Raw genomic sequence first — 14,870 nt, 5'->3', positions numbered from 1 at the left:
TATTAACTATTACAAGGAGGGGGAGGTGCCGCGCACAAGGTGTCTCCGCTCCCGCCCCCAGTAGATAGTGGAGTCAAGATTCGAACCTGTGCCTCCGACGTTCAGTAACCCCCACTCCCACCCCGCCCCTGCAGGTGGACGGCAAGCTGGTGGCCCTGCCCTTCCAGCTGGACTCCCGCGTGCACGCCTACTTGAGCGGCGCAGACGTGGTGGTGACCACAGCCTCCGGGATCTCGCTGGCTTTCGACGGAGACAGCAACGTGCGCCTGCGCGTGCCGGCGGCGTACGCGGGCGCCCTCTGTGGGCTGTGCGGGAACTACAACAAGAACCCCAACGACGACCTGGACGCGGTGGAGGGGAAGCCCGACCGCTGGCAAGTGGGCGGCGCCGCGGGCTGCGGAGAGTGCGTGCCCGGGCCGTGCCCCGAACCCTGCACGCCCGAGCAGCAGGAGCCCTTCGGCGGCCCAGACGCCTGCGGCGTGATTTCGGCTACCGAAGGCCCGCTGGCTCCCTGCCACAGCCTCATTCCGCCCGAGCAGTACTTCCAGGCCTGCTTGCTGGACGCCTGCCAGGCTCAGGGCCATCCAGGAGGCCTCTGCCCGGCCGTGGCCGCCTATGTGGCAGCCTGCCAGGCCGCTGGGGCTCAGATCGGCGAGTGGAGGCGGCCGGACTTCTGTCGTGAGTACTGATCCATGCATGGGACACATAGTGGAGTCTCTCCTCCTACCCTCTTCCCTGGGCCCTGAGACAAGCGCCTTCTCTGTGGGGAATAGCCACCAGCCCGCCTTCCCTTAGCCTGTGAAAGAAATACCTTGGCATTCACACACTGGAATATTCCCAGTGACATACTGCAGTGGGAGAGACTCATACACGTGGTTAGAAACCCTGGGTCCAGTTGTTCAGTCCCTAAGTTGTGTCTGATTCTTTGTGACCCCGTGGACTATAATGCACCAGGCTTCCCTGTCCTTCACTACCTCTCAGAATTTGCTCAGACTCCTGTCTGTTGAGTCGCTGATGACATCCAACCATTTCGTCTTCTGTCGTCCCCTTCTCCTCCTGCCTTCAATCTTTCCCAGCATCAGGGTCTTTTCCAGTGAGTTGGCTCTTCACATCAGGTGGCCAAAGTTTTGGAGCTTCTGCTTCAGCATCAGTCCTTCAAATGGATATTCAGGGTTGATTTCCTCTACGATTGACTGACTTGATCTCTTTGCTGTCCAAGGGACTCTCAAGAGTCTTCACCTATACCACAATTCAAAAGCATGAATTCTTTGGTGCTCAGCCTTCTTTATGGTCCAACTCGCACATCCATACATGACTGCTGGAAAAACCATAGCGTTAACTAGATGGACCTTTGTCAGCAAAGAGATCCAGTACACTGTCAGGATTCATGCACTCAGATAGATTGCGGTGACTGATTACTCCATCTCTCAGTTACCTCTGGTCAGAGAGACCTAGAAAGTTACACCTGGTCAGATGCCTCTGTTGTTGTTGTTGTTGTTTAGTTGCTCAGTTGTGTCTGGCTCTTTGCAACCCCATGGATTATAGCTCTTCAGGCTCCTCTGTCCATGGAATTCTCCAGGCAGTAGTGGAGTGGTTTGGCATGTCCTTCTCCAAGGGATGTTCCCAACCCAGGGGTAGAACCCAGGTCTCCTGCACTGGCAGGCAGATTCTTTACACTGAGCCACCAGCGAATTGCCAGATGCTTCTAGACTGTTTTTTTTTTTTTTTTTTTTTAATTTTTTAAACAGAGTAATGCACAGGGTCAGATCGATTTCATCTCATAACCTCAGACAGGGCCTCCTCTGGTTAGAGACACTTGGTCACATTTACACAAAGACACACGTAGACAGATATACCTTTCTGGTGGAATCAGGACCCTGACATAGCCCCAGGAAGATACATACAGGTTCATGGTCAGAGAATCCTGGGCAGTTCCCCTCAGGCAGATCTCCTGGTCACATTTATCCTGTCAGCTTTACCCAATGATACACGTGTTGTCAGAGTCACACACTGACCGACCCTGTCAGAGAGACTGTGAAGAGGCTTCCAGACCAGGCATCCACAGGCAGGCATAGTCAGATGGATTCATACCCCAAGATGCCTCTGGCCCCGCACCCCAGCAAGAGTCACACCCTGAGATACTCATGGTCAGTTCTAACCCTGCATATCTTGGCCAGATACATGGGGTTGGACTCACCCAGTCAGACTGACTTGATCTTTAGAAATACTTGAGCTGGTTGACACACAGCCTGGCTGGAGAGACCTGCTTCCCAGATCCCCCACTGAATCCCTCGTTGGCTGTGCTGGGTCAGATGCCCCACTCTGATCCCTGGACAGATTCACTCATGAGATGTCCCGGGCAAAACACACAGGTTCACCCCGGCAGCCTCTCCCGCTCGGTGCCTCCCCGGCGTCGCCCTCCCTCAGCCCTGCCTCCTTCCCCTCTTGTCCCGCAGCCGCCCAGTGCCCTGACCACAGCCACTACCAGCTCTGCGGCGATTCCTGCCCCGTGAGCTGCCCCAGCCTCTCAGCGCCCGAGGGCTGCACGTCCACCTGCCGTGAGGGCTGCGTCTGCGACGCCGGCTTCGTGCTCAGCGGAGACGCCTGCGTGCCTGTGGGCCAGTGCGGCTGCCTCCACGAGGGCCGCTACTACCCGCTGGGCGAGACCTTCTACCCGGGCCCCGAGTGTGGGCGGCGCTGCCAGTGTGGACCCGGCGGCCAAGTCAGCTGCCAGGAGGGCCAGACCTGCGGGCCCTACGAGGAGTGCCGGGTACAGGACGGTGTCCAGGCCTGTCGCCCCACCGGCTGTGGCCGCTGCCTGGCCAATGGGGGCACCCACTACATTACCCTGGATGGACGCGTCTATGACCTGCATGGCACCTGCTCCTATATCTTGGCCCAGGTCTGCCACCCACAGCCTGGGGACGAGGACTTTACCATCGTGCTTGAGAAGAATGCGGCTGGAGATCCCCAACGTGTGGTGGTTACTGTGGCCGGCCAGGTTGTGAGCCTGGCTCGGGGCCCACAGGTAAGTGGACCCGGCCTTACTCTTGGCGGGGGGGAGGGTCTGAGGAGGAGAGGGCCTAACCTAGGGATTTTGAGAGAGAGATGAACCCAGTGCAAGGGGACTCGGAGGACATAGATCTGTCCTGGGGGCCTGAAGGAGACATGGCCCCAGCCTTGGGGACTGAGGAGACACTGTCAGCCTGGGGTCTCTGACGGGAACATACCGTGCCCTGGGAAGTCTCTGGGGGACATGGCCTCACCCCAGTGGATCTGAGAGAGAGAGAGAGTCTGTGGCCTGGGAGTCTGAGGAGACAGGCTAACCTGTGCTTCTCTGAGTCCCTGACCCACCTGACCCTTCCATCCAGGTCACTGTGGATGGTGAGGCCGTAGCCCTGCCCGTGGCTGTGGGCCACGTGCGGGTGACGGCCGAGGGCCGGAACATGGTTCTGCAGACAACCAAGGACCTGCGGCTTCTCTTTGATGGCGATGCCCACATCCTCATTTCCATCCCTTCGACCTTCCGTGGCCGGCTCTGCGGCCTCTGTGGCAACTTCAATGGCAACTGGAATGATGACTTTGTCCTGCCTAGCGGCGACACGACCTCCAGCGTGGATGCCTTTGGAGCTGCATGGCGGGATCCTGGCTCCTCCCAGGGCTGCAGCGAGGGCTGCGGACCCCAAGGCTGCCCCGTGTGCTCAGCAGAGCAGACGGCACCATACGAGAGCCTCGAGGCCTGCGGGCGGCTCCGGGATGCCAACGGCCCCTTCTCAGCCTGCCACGCGGTGCTGAGTCCCTCTGAGTACTTCCGCCAGTGCGTGTATGACCTCTGTGCCCAGAAGGGCAACATCACCTACCTCTGCCGCAGCCTGGCAGCCTACACAGCGGCCTGCCAGGCTGCCGGCGTGGCCGTGAAGCCCTGGAGGACAGACAGCTTCTGCCGTGAGTGTCTGGAGCCCCCTCCCCTGAAACCTTCTTACTGTTCTCAGGGCCCTTCCTGGACATCTGTGGTGACCTGGGAGTGTGGGTCAGGCAGGTCAGGGGCTCACATAGTAAAACTGGAGTCTCACCCAGGCCCCTGCCCTGCCCCAGCCAGGATGGGACCATCACCCCTTAGATCCTTCAGGACAAGGCAGCTGCTCCCTCAGACCCCTAGCCCAAGACTGTACCTCTTAGCTAGCCTCTAGTCAGGGCTTATCTGTTTCCTTCAAACCCCCAGGACAAGACTGTGTCTCCTTGGACTCTCCTGGACACAGCAGTGGCCACTCATGACCCCAGGGCAGAGCTCTGTCTCCTTCATTCTTCTCAGGGCAGGACCTACATGCAGGCAGTGGACACTGTCTGTCTCCCTCTCTGACCTGTCTCCTGACTGCCAGCCTCACAGGTCCAGTGACCTCCTGAACATGTTCCACTAGGTGTCCTTAGGGGACCATCACACACCTCCTGTGTTCCCATGTGACATTAGCATTTCACCCCAAACTTAATCTTATTTTTCAATCTTGATCCTCATCTCAAGGCAGCCACACCACCCACCCATTGCTTAGCCAGAGCCCAGGCCCTCACTCTGGGTGCTTCTGGGTCCTCACAGCTCCCATCCTGGCCCTGACCTTCTGTCTGTATTTCCCCTGATCACACTGGGCCACCACAGTCTGTCCCACTGACATGAGCCCCAGAGGGCGGGGCCTGGAGCTGTGTCCCCAGCGCCGGCAGCTCACAGCCGGCTGTGCAGTGGGCCCCGTTCGTTACTCAGCGGGCAGCCGTGACCCCACCCCGCTCCTTTCTCTGCAGCGCTGCAGTGCCCAGCCAACAGCCATTACTCCGTCTGCACGCGCTCCTGCCAGGGCTCCTGCGCGGCTCTTTCTGGCCTCACGGGCTGCACCACCCGCTGCTTTGAGGGCTGTCAGTGTGACGACCGCTTCCTGCTGTCCCAGGGCATCTGCATTCCTGTCCAAGACTGCGGCTGCACCCACGATGGCCGATACTTGCCGGTGAGGAGGAGTTTGAAGTGGGCAGGAAGGGTGGAGGAGCTTGAGGTTCAGCAGTAAAGAACCCGCCTGCCAATGCAGGAAACGCGGGTTCGATCCTTGGGTCAGGAGGATCCCCTGGAAAAGGGAATAGCAGCCCATTCCAGTATTCTTGCCTGGAAAATTCCATGGACAGAGGAGCCTGGTGGGCTGCAGTCCATGGGGTCGCAAAGAGTCAGACACGACTGAAGTGACTAAACAGCAACAAGGAGCTTGAGGTGGGCAAGGAGGATGGAGGAGCTTGAGGGGGACTCAGATTTTATATTCTTTTTTTTTTAAAACTTTTTATTTTGTATTGGAGTATGGCCAACTGACAATGTTGTGATGGTTTCAGGTGGGCAGCAAAGGGACTCAGTCATACATATACATGTATCCGTTCTCCCCCAAACTCCCCTCCCATCCAGGCCGCCACATCACATTGAGCAGAGTTCCAAAAAATCAGTCCTTGGCCGATTATTCATTTTAAACATAGCAGTGTGTACATGTCCACCCCGAATGCCCTAACTATCCCTTCCTCCCACCCTCCCCCTCGGGAACCGTAAGTTCATCCTCTAAGTCTGTGGAGACTCAGGGTTTCTGTGCTGACCCCCTCAAGGATGGGGACAGGGAGGCTGCCACATTCCCTGCCGTGTGACTCAACGCTGGTTAAGTCCCAGTATTAGTTTCCTGTGGCGGCTGTGACAAATGACCACAGCTTGGTGCCTTAACACAAGAGAAATTTATTCTCTTGTTTAGTTATAGAGGCCAGAAGTCAGAAACCAGAATAGGTGGGCCAAGATGTCAGCTCTAGGGGGAAATCTGTTCCTTGTCTCTCCTGGCTTTTGGTGGCTGCAGGCATTCCTTGGCTTATGGCCTTGTCTTCGGTTGTTTCTGGTTGCCCTGGTGGATCAGATAGTAAAGAATCCTCCTACAATGCAGAAGATGCAGGTTTGGTCCCTGGGTCGGGAAGATCCCCTGGAGAAGGAAATGGCAACCCACTCCAGTATTCTTGCCTGGGAAATCCCATGGACAGAGGAGCCTGGCAGGCTACTATCCATGGAGTCTCAAAGAGTCAGACCCGACAGAATGACTAACACTTTCACTATTTTAGTCCCTGAGTTGGGTCCGATTCTTTGCAACCCCATTGACTGTGGCCTGCCAGGCTCCTGTGTCCATGGGGTTCTCCAGGCAAGAATACTGGAGTGGGTTGCCACTTCCTCCTTCAGGGGATCTTCCTGACCCAGGGACCAAACCCACATCTTCTGCATTGGCAGGTGGATTCTTTACCACTGAGCCACCTGGGAAGCTCTTGGCTTATGGCCACATCACTCCAATTTCTGCTTCCATGCCACATGTGCCCCCTCTTTGCTGTGTGCCCCAAAATCTCCCTCTGCCTCCTCTTCTAAGAATATACTTGATTGTGTTTAAAGCCCACCAGGATTAATCTCTCATCTCAAGATCCTTAATCACATTTGCAAACACTCTTTCTCCATATAAGGTGACATTTAGTAGCTCTAGGCATTAGGACCTGATATCTTTGTAGAGAGGGTGTTACTGGGCCTACTGCAGTCCTCTCTGTGAGCCTTATTTTTTCTATCTGTAAAATGAGGTTAACCATCATCCTTGCACCCTAGGTGTCTGAGGAGTCAGGGGTGATTGAAAGGCACTCGCTGAGCACTGGGCCTCACCCTCCACATTCATCACACCCAGGAAAAATAACAGTAATTTACAGCAGTGTAGTAGGCAGTCCCCTGGAGAGGGAAACGGCACCCCACTGCAGTACTCTTGCCTGGAGAATCCCAGGGACAGAGGAGCCTGCTGGGCTGCTGTCTATGGGGTCGCACAGAGTCGGACACGACTGAAGTGACTTAGCAGCAGTAGGTAGCACTGCTATGGTCATTTAATAATGGGAATTGAAAGTTAAGAGTTAATTTATTTTTGTGACGGATTTTTTAAAAAATTAGTTTATTTTTGGCAGTGCTGGGTCTTTGTTGCTGCTCGGGCTTTTCTCTAGTTGTGGCGAGTTGGGGCCACTCTCTAGTTGTGGTGCACGGGTTTCTCATTGTGGCGGCCTCTCTTCTTGCAGAGCACAGGCTCTAGAGCACACGGGCTTCAGTAGCTGTAACACGTGGGCTCAGTAGTTGTGGCTCTTGGACTTTAGAGCACAGGCTCAGTAGTTGTGGTACACAGGCTTAGTTGCTCCAAGGCATGTGGGATCTTTCTGGACCTGGGACGGGGTTCGACATGGGTTTGTGTTTCCTGTATTGGCAGACATGGATTCTTTACCACTGAACCCCCAGTGAAGCCCATGATTGATGCTTTTGGAGCTCAACTATGCACTAAGTTGGTTATAGATGTTAAGTCATTCGATAGTCACAGCAATTCTATGAGACACGGACTATTGTTATGTGCCCCATTTTACAGATGACAAAGAGAAGCCAGCCCAAGGCTACCCATTAGCAAGGAAGGAGTCTGGGGTTCATACCCCAGCAGCCTCAACTCACCTCTGAACCACGAGGCTGTCCTGCTTCTTCAGAAGCATGTTTGTCAAATAAAGAAAAGATAGATTACCACAATCCTTCCCCATTCATCCCATTTCTTTCTTTCTTTTTTTTTTTTTTTTTTTTGCTGCATGGGGTCTTCACTGCAGCATGCAGGCTTCTCTCAAGTTGTGGCACGCAGGTTCTGTAGTTCCAGCATGCAGACTCAGTTGTCCCACAGTGTGTGGGATCTTGTTTCCCTGACCAGGGATTGAACTTGTGTCCCATGCATTGCAAGGCAGAGTCTTAACCACTGGACCACCAGGGAAGTCCCTCATCCTAGTTTTATTAATAGTAGAACGGTAGGCTGGAAGCTCTGGAAGTGCAGGACTTCTTGGAAAGAAGATGCTAAACAACAACAACAAAAAAACTGTTTTGTTCACAGTTCAGCAACTCTGCTATTTGGTCTGGGCTCAGCAGGGCAGTTCTTCTGCCATCCCCTGGGCTCACTCATACTTCTATAGTCCCCCAGTGGGTTAGCTGAGGGCTAGCCATCCCTCTTCCATGAGATCTCTTCTCCTTAGGTGGGCTAGCCTGTGGTGGCTGGATAGGGTTCCAAGAAAGAGTAGTAAAGCTGTAAGGTCTCTTGAGGTTCAGGCTTGAACCTGGCACAGGGTTGCTTCTGCTGCATTGCAATAACCAAGGCATAGTCTTAAGTCCAGCTCAGACATGGAGACTTCCCCTTAATGGGGAAGGGGAAATAGACTACATTTCTTTCTTTTTAAGAAAACATTTTTTTCTTTTTTAAAAAATTTATTTGTTTATTTTTGGCTGTGCTGGGGTTGAGTCTTCATCGCTGCACGTGAGCTTTCTCCGGTTGCAGTGAGCAGGGACTCCTCTTCAGTGTAGTACCCCGAGCTTCTCACTGCGGCAGCTTCTCATTCTAGAGTACAGACTCAGTAGTTTCGACCCAGGGGCTTAGCTGCCCCTCGGCATGTGGGATCTTCCTGGACCAGGGATCAAACCTGTGTCCCCTGCATTGGTTGGCAGACTCATCCACTGGGCCACCGGGGAAGTCCTCCATGTCTTAGAGGAAGTTACTGCAGCGTCACCCTGGATGGATCCAGAGGGTGGAAGGTGGTGGTGTGTTTGCGGTCCACCGCTCCTTGTGACCTACCCCTTTCTGTGCACAGGTGAACTCCTCCCTGCTCACCTCGGACTGCAGCCAGCGCTGTTCCTGTTCCTCGAGCACTGGCCTCACGTGCCAGGCAGCCAGCTGCCCAGCAGGCCGTGTATGTGAGGTCCAGGCTGGGGCCCGGGACTGCTGGCTCCCCCATGGCCTCTGTTCCCTCTCCGTGGGTGCCAACCTCACCACCTTCGATGGGGCCCATGGCGCCGTCAGCTCCTCTGGTGTCTACGAGATCTCTTTCCGCTGCCCGGGATCACAGGAGACCGTCCCTTGGTACCGTGTGGTTGCCGATGTCCAGCCCTGCAAGGGCAAAGTGGAAGCCGTGGCCCGGGTTCACATCTTCTTCCAGGACGGGCTAGTGACTGTGACCCAAAACAAGGGCGTATGGGTAAGCCGGGACACAGGGGCTGTGTCTCCCCTGGGCTTTATTCTTCCTGGTGCAGTGTGCCTTCATTCCTTGTGGCCTATCTGTCCTAATGTCTGTTTTCTTCACAGATCTCTGCAGTTTGTTTCTCTGGGTTTGTATTTGTGTCAATACTTCAAACTTAGTCCCTCTGTTCTGGTTGAGTTCTTGAGGAGCAAAAGCACAGTCAAGTAACTTAGCTGTGTAAATGTTAGTGTTAATCAAGACTCTGTGGTTGCAAGTGAGAGAAAACCAATTTCAGAGTGCCTTGAGCAAAACTGAATTTATCGGCCCACGTAACTAGAAAATACAGGGACACAGCCACCCGAGTGGCTGGATCTAGGTGCCCTGGATTTGTACCTCTGTGTTTAAGACTTGCTGATCACCAGTCAGCTTCATTCTCTGCGACTGCCTCCAACAGACTCAAGAAACAGAGATTATCATTATCTCCGTTTACACAGAGGGGAAACCAGGGCCCAAAAAGGTGAAGTCATTTACTCAGATCACTCAGAGAGTACCTGAGAGATTCAAGCCTTGAACCCACCAGCACCGCCCATGCCCCAAACCACTTTGATGGCCATGGAGTGCTGGTGGTGATGGTGTGCACCCAGGGAACCAAGAAGGGCTCCAGGCGCAGTGCTAGCTCAGCAGGACCTTTCTTGGAACTCCGTCAATTCCAGGCCACTTGCCTCTGCCCTCAGCTGTCTTTCAGCTTGCTTTCAGGGTCCCCTCAGGCCTGTCACTGTTTGTCTCCTGAGTCCATTCCAGCCCAGATGGGTCCTCCCTTCTGTTCCTCAACTTCCATTGACTTATCACTGCCTTGCATTTGCCAAACTCCACAGTTCTCACCACCCTGATTGCTCCGCCGTGGCCTGTGTCATAGAGCCTCGTGACCAAACACAGATGTCAGGCTGCTCTAAAGCTCCCGTGTCCTGTTTCCATGGCCTGTTCTTGGATTGCAGAGCCACGCACTGGTGTCTTCTAGGTCCAGTAGCGGGGTATAGCCCATGCTCCACACGCCCCTCCCCCAGGGGATGGTCTGCATCCCTCCTGCAGTGCAGGGAGATGGTCCAAGACTCAGCCCTGCTTTCAGCAGGGAAGCTTGTGTTCTCTCTTTAGCATAGTCTAGACCAGTCACTCGTTCTCTGACTCTCTGCTGGATCCATAATTCAGGTGGACAGGCCCCTACTCTTTTATTATGTTGAATATGTTCTTAATTTTTTTTATTGGAGTGTAATTGCTTTATAATGTGTTAGTTTCTGTTGTACGATGAAGTGAATCAGGCATGTATATACATGTATCCCCTCGCCTCCCTCCCACCCATCTAGGTCATCACAGAACCTAGCTGAGCTCCCCACACTATACAGCAGGCTCCCCATAGCTATCCGTTTTACACGTGGCAGTGCATATACGGTCAACCCCGACCTCCCAGTTCGTCCCACTACCCCTCCATCATGTCCTCATGTGCATTCCCTGTGTCTGCGTCTCGTTTGTACCATTTTTCTAGATTCCAAATCTATGCATTAATATATTTCTTTTTCTGACTTACTTCTGTCTGTGTGACAGACTCTGGGTCCGTGCATGTCTCTACAAATGACCCAATTTCATTCCTTTTTGTGACTGAATAATATTCCATGGTGTATATGTACCACATCTTCTTTATCCATTCGTCTATTGATGGAATTTAGGTTGCTTCCGTGTCCTGGCTATTGTCAATAGTGCGTCAGTGAATGAACATGGGGGTAACATGTGTCTTTTTTATCAGTGTTTTTTCTCTGGATGTATGCCCAGGAGTGAGATTACGGCAGACCCCTACTCACGACCTTCCTTTGCTCATCTGTCCAGAAACAATCCTCTACACAGCAGACAGATGCTCTAGAAATGTGAATCAGATCGGTTCTGCTGATTAAAACTGCTTAAAACTCTGCAGCCACTTCTCAGAACAACATTTCAAACTCAAGCCACCTCCCTTCCATGGCCTGCAAGACTATGTGATCAGACTGCCGCTGGCCTCAACAACCTCATCTCCTCCGACTCCTTCCTGAGCTCTCGGGCTGTGCTGATAACAGGCCGAGCTGGCCTTTATGCTGTTCACACGGTGGACCACTCTTGCTCCCGCCGCCAGGCCTCTGCGCTTGCTGTTCCCCCTGCCACAGTGCCCTCCTTCCAGATTTCCTAAGCCTCGGCTCCTTCTCACCCTTCAGATCTCAGTTCCGCCCTCACTGCTTCTACAGAGGCCTTTCCCAGCGCCCTACGGAAGCTCTCCCTCTTCAGTCCAGCCTCTGTGCGGTTACTCTGTTTTATCCCCTTCCAGTGCTAGTTAACTCTCTGAAGTTATCCATTATTTCTTCGTGTTGGTTGACATGCTCCCTCACTGGCATATAGTCCTCAGGTGGGCAGGGATCCTGTTCCCCTTGGTCTTCACTTTGTCACCAGTACCCAGATCAGGGCCTGGCCCCAGCAAGAGTCTGGTTTTATGACTACATTCACCCCCATTCCCTCTGCACCAGGCCATGTGCTGGGGAACACAGATAACTCAGTCCCACTTCTTAGACCGTCGAAGCTTGCAGCCTGCTGAGACTTCTCTCCCGCTTCTCCAGCTGTCCTTCACTGCATCCATCCCTCCTCCTTCCTTTTTTCCTCCCTTCATCCCCCCTCCACTCCTTTTTTCCATTGATTCACCCATCCGTCCACCCATCCACCTCTTCAGATTTGTCTACCTATCTTTCTTATCTACCTGACTCTCCAGTCATCTGGCAGAGGAAGCGTCACATACAAAAGCATTTTGAAAAAAAGAACTTTTCTTTGATAGAAAGCTCTCCAGGGAGTCTAACTTTACAAGGGTTAACTCGTCAGAGAAAACAGACAACAGTTATTTAAAAGAAAAAACTCATCAGGTTACCAGGGTTACTGAGTCCACAGCTTGTGATGGACAAACAGTCATTTTCTCACATGATTATTACACTGGCTAGGTCATGACTTGTCCTCAGACATCAGCGGGGCGAAAGTAAGGGATAAAGTTGCCCTGTTAGGGAACCAGTAACTTAACAGGACATGCTCAAGGGTTCTTTTTGTTTTGAAAATTAGAATTAGACAGGATGATGCTGGGGTTTGACTCGTTGTTTATCCCTCTGGTGCAAGTGCCTCCCCGCAACCCCGGGTGCCTTTGGAATGTTGTGTGCACAGCTGCTTATGCATCGATCCGTCTCTTCATCCATCCACTCTCTGTGCTCTTATCCATTCATCCCCATTTCTGATTGTCTTAGGTGTCCATCTCTCCATTTGGTACCTCCATCTGGGCCTTCATCTCTTTCAGCATCTGCCTCTCTGCTTCTGCTCCTAGGACTCATGGTCTTCCTTGGGGTCTCCTTTGTAGTAACACTCAGGCTTCTCTGTGGTTCCAGCCTCACCTCTGTTTCACCCACCTTTTCCCCTGCCAAAACCACCAGGTGAACGGTCTCCAAGTGGACCTCCCAGCTGAGGTGTTAACATCTGTGTCCGTGAGTCAGAAACCTGACGGCTCTGTGCTAGTCCAGCAGAAGGCGGGGGTCCAGGTGCAGCTTGGCACCGATGGGCAGCTGGCTGTGGTGGTCAGCGATGACCATGCCGGGAAGCTGTGTGGGGCCTGTGGAAACTTTGACGCAGACTGGACCAATGATTGGCCTAACTCCCAGAAGGAGACAACGTTGGAGAATTGGAAAGCACAGGACTTCTCCCCATGGTAAGGGATACAGCTCGGAGGCTAGGCTTCTTGGAGCAGGGCACCTGCGTCCTCATGGGAAGGGGGAAGTCGGGGTGGGTGCTCCGTCTACAAAGAGTGCTAAGTGTCTGTGTCTTGCAGTCAGGAATGATCAGTCATCCACCGGAAAGGAAGACTGCAGGACCTGAAGCCTCTGGAGGTGGAAGGACGCACTCTGTCATTGTGTGTGTCACCTCTCCGCTCTACCCCTTTGCTGAGCCACTTGAGGCCAACCGGAAAAGCATTAAATAAATATCTTAAATAAAGTTGCACACCAATGTGTCTGTCTCATGTCTTCTTATCATGTGTGCTTGCTAAGTAACTTCAGTCATGTCCTACTCTTTGCGACCCTGTGGACTGTAGCCCACCAGGCTCTTCTACCCATGGGATTCTCCAGGCAAGAATACTGGGATGGGTTGCCATTCCCTCCTCCAGGGGATCTTCCCGACTCAGGGATCAAACCTGAGTCTATTACATCTCCTGCATTAGCAGGTGGGTTCTTTACCACTGAGCCACCTGGGAATCCCCTCCTTCCTGCACATCAGGTGTCAGATGCCTGGGGAACCTGGCATATGATGAATATTTACTGGCAGGTGAGGGGACGGATGGATGGAGACAGATAGATAGATTGGGAAAGATGTAGGCGGGGAAGTGGGAAAATGGGCAGTTGGATGATTAGAAGAATGGATGGATGAGAAAAGGAACAATTGGACGGAGGGAAGAAGTAGAAAATGAAAATATCAACAGCTTCTAACTTTATCATTTATAATCCGGGGAATGGTAATTTCTCTGCCACTCAGTTTCTTCATATGTTTTAGTCCACTCAGGTTGCTATAACAAAATATCATAAAATGGGTGGTTTATAAACAACAAAAATTTAAATTTCTCACAGTACTAGAGCCTGGGATTCCTGGTGGCTCAAATGATAATGTACCTGCAATGTGGGAGACCTGGGTTTGATCCCTGGGTGGGGAAGATCTCCTGGAGAAGGGAAAGGCAACCCACTCCAGTAGCGCCCGAATTCCACGGACAGAGGAGCCTGAAGAGCTAAGGTCCATGGGGTGGCGAAGAGTCAGACACGACTGAGCAACTAACACTTCCACTTTCACTAGAGCCTGGGAAGTCCAAGATCAAGGCGTCAGCAGATTTGGTGTCTGGTGAGAGCCAGCTTTCTGGTTCATAGATGACCATCTTCTCATGTGTCCTCACTTGGTGGAAGGGCAAGGGAGTTCTCTGGGGCTCTTTTATAAAGGCAGTAATCTCATTCATGAGGGCTCTACCCTTATGAGAGTACCCTTATGGGGGAGTATCACTCCCCCAAAGTCTCCATCTCCAAATACCATCACATTGGAGATTAGCTTCTGACACATGAACCTTGAAAGGACACGAACTTTCGGCCAAAAGCATCATACTTAAAGTAGAGCTAAGGATAGTCCCTGCCGCACAGAGTTGGAGTGAGGACTTAAGGTGTTCGTCCAATCTGCGCATCAAAAACTGACTCTGTCTCCTGCCCTGCCTATACTGGTCTTCCCCGCCTCAGTGACTAGCACTGCCAAACCTCAGTCAGAACATGAGGAATTATTCTTGATTCTTCCTTCATTTTTGCCCTCCACTCTGTTCATCAAAACATCTTTTTGGATTGTATCAAAACATACCTGAAATCTGCCTGCCTTTCTTATCATGCCCACTGTCACCACCCGGTTCAGCTGGCGTCATCTGCTCCTCCCCGCCTGTAATTCATGCTCACAGCCACTAGAGGACTCTTCCTTACCTGTGAAGAGTACCACTGGCTATAAATTGATCTTGTAATAAAATCAAATTCCTTCACCTAAAAGGCCCCTGCCAACCTCTTATTTTTAAAATGTTTTTATTTATTTACAAATAAAGAGAGCTGGACCACAGAGAAGGCTGAGCACCAAAGAATTGATGCATTTGAACTGTGGTAGTGGAAAAGAGTCCCTTGAAAAGCAAGGAGATCAAACCAGTCAATCCTAAAGGAAATCAACCCTGAATATTCATTGGAAGGACTGATGCTGAAGTTGAAGCTCCAATA

The 14,870-nt window shown here is 52.6% G+C and overlaps 1 protein-coding gene across 1 annotated transcript in view; it reads left to right on the top strand.

Moving 5' to 3' along the window:
• The window catches only part of FCGBP (Fc gamma binding protein), a 43,457-nt gene extending 30,378 nt beyond the window's left edge, over positions 1-13,079 (top strand). The window contains exons 13-19 of the mRNA XM_065920591.1: positions 135-678; positions 2,457-3,028; positions 3,372-3,945; positions 4,792-4,991; positions 8,680-9,063; positions 12,528-12,799; positions 12,920-13,079. Coding sequence (XP_065776663.1) covers positions 135-678; positions 2,457-3,028; positions 3,372-3,945; positions 4,792-4,991; positions 8,680-9,063; positions 12,528-12,799; positions 12,920-12,929 — 2,556 coding nt within the window. The 3' untranslated portion in view covers positions 12,930-13,079. The remainder of the gene's footprint in view (positions 1-134; positions 679-2,456; positions 3,029-3,371; positions 3,946-4,791; positions 4,992-8,679; positions 9,064-12,527; positions 12,800-12,919) is intronic.
• Positions 13,080-14,870: the final 1,791 nt, after the last annotated feature.

Source organism: Muntiacus reevesi, chromosome 2, assembly GCF_963930625.1.
Source record: "Muntiacus reevesi chromosome 2, mMunRee1.1, whole genome shotgun sequence".
NCBI lineage: Eukaryota > Metazoa > Chordata > Mammalia > Artiodactyla > Cervidae > Muntiacus > Muntiacus reevesi.
The sequence above is the reverse complement of the archived record's forward strand: the minus strand, read 5'-3'. Positions and strand labels throughout refer to the sequence as shown.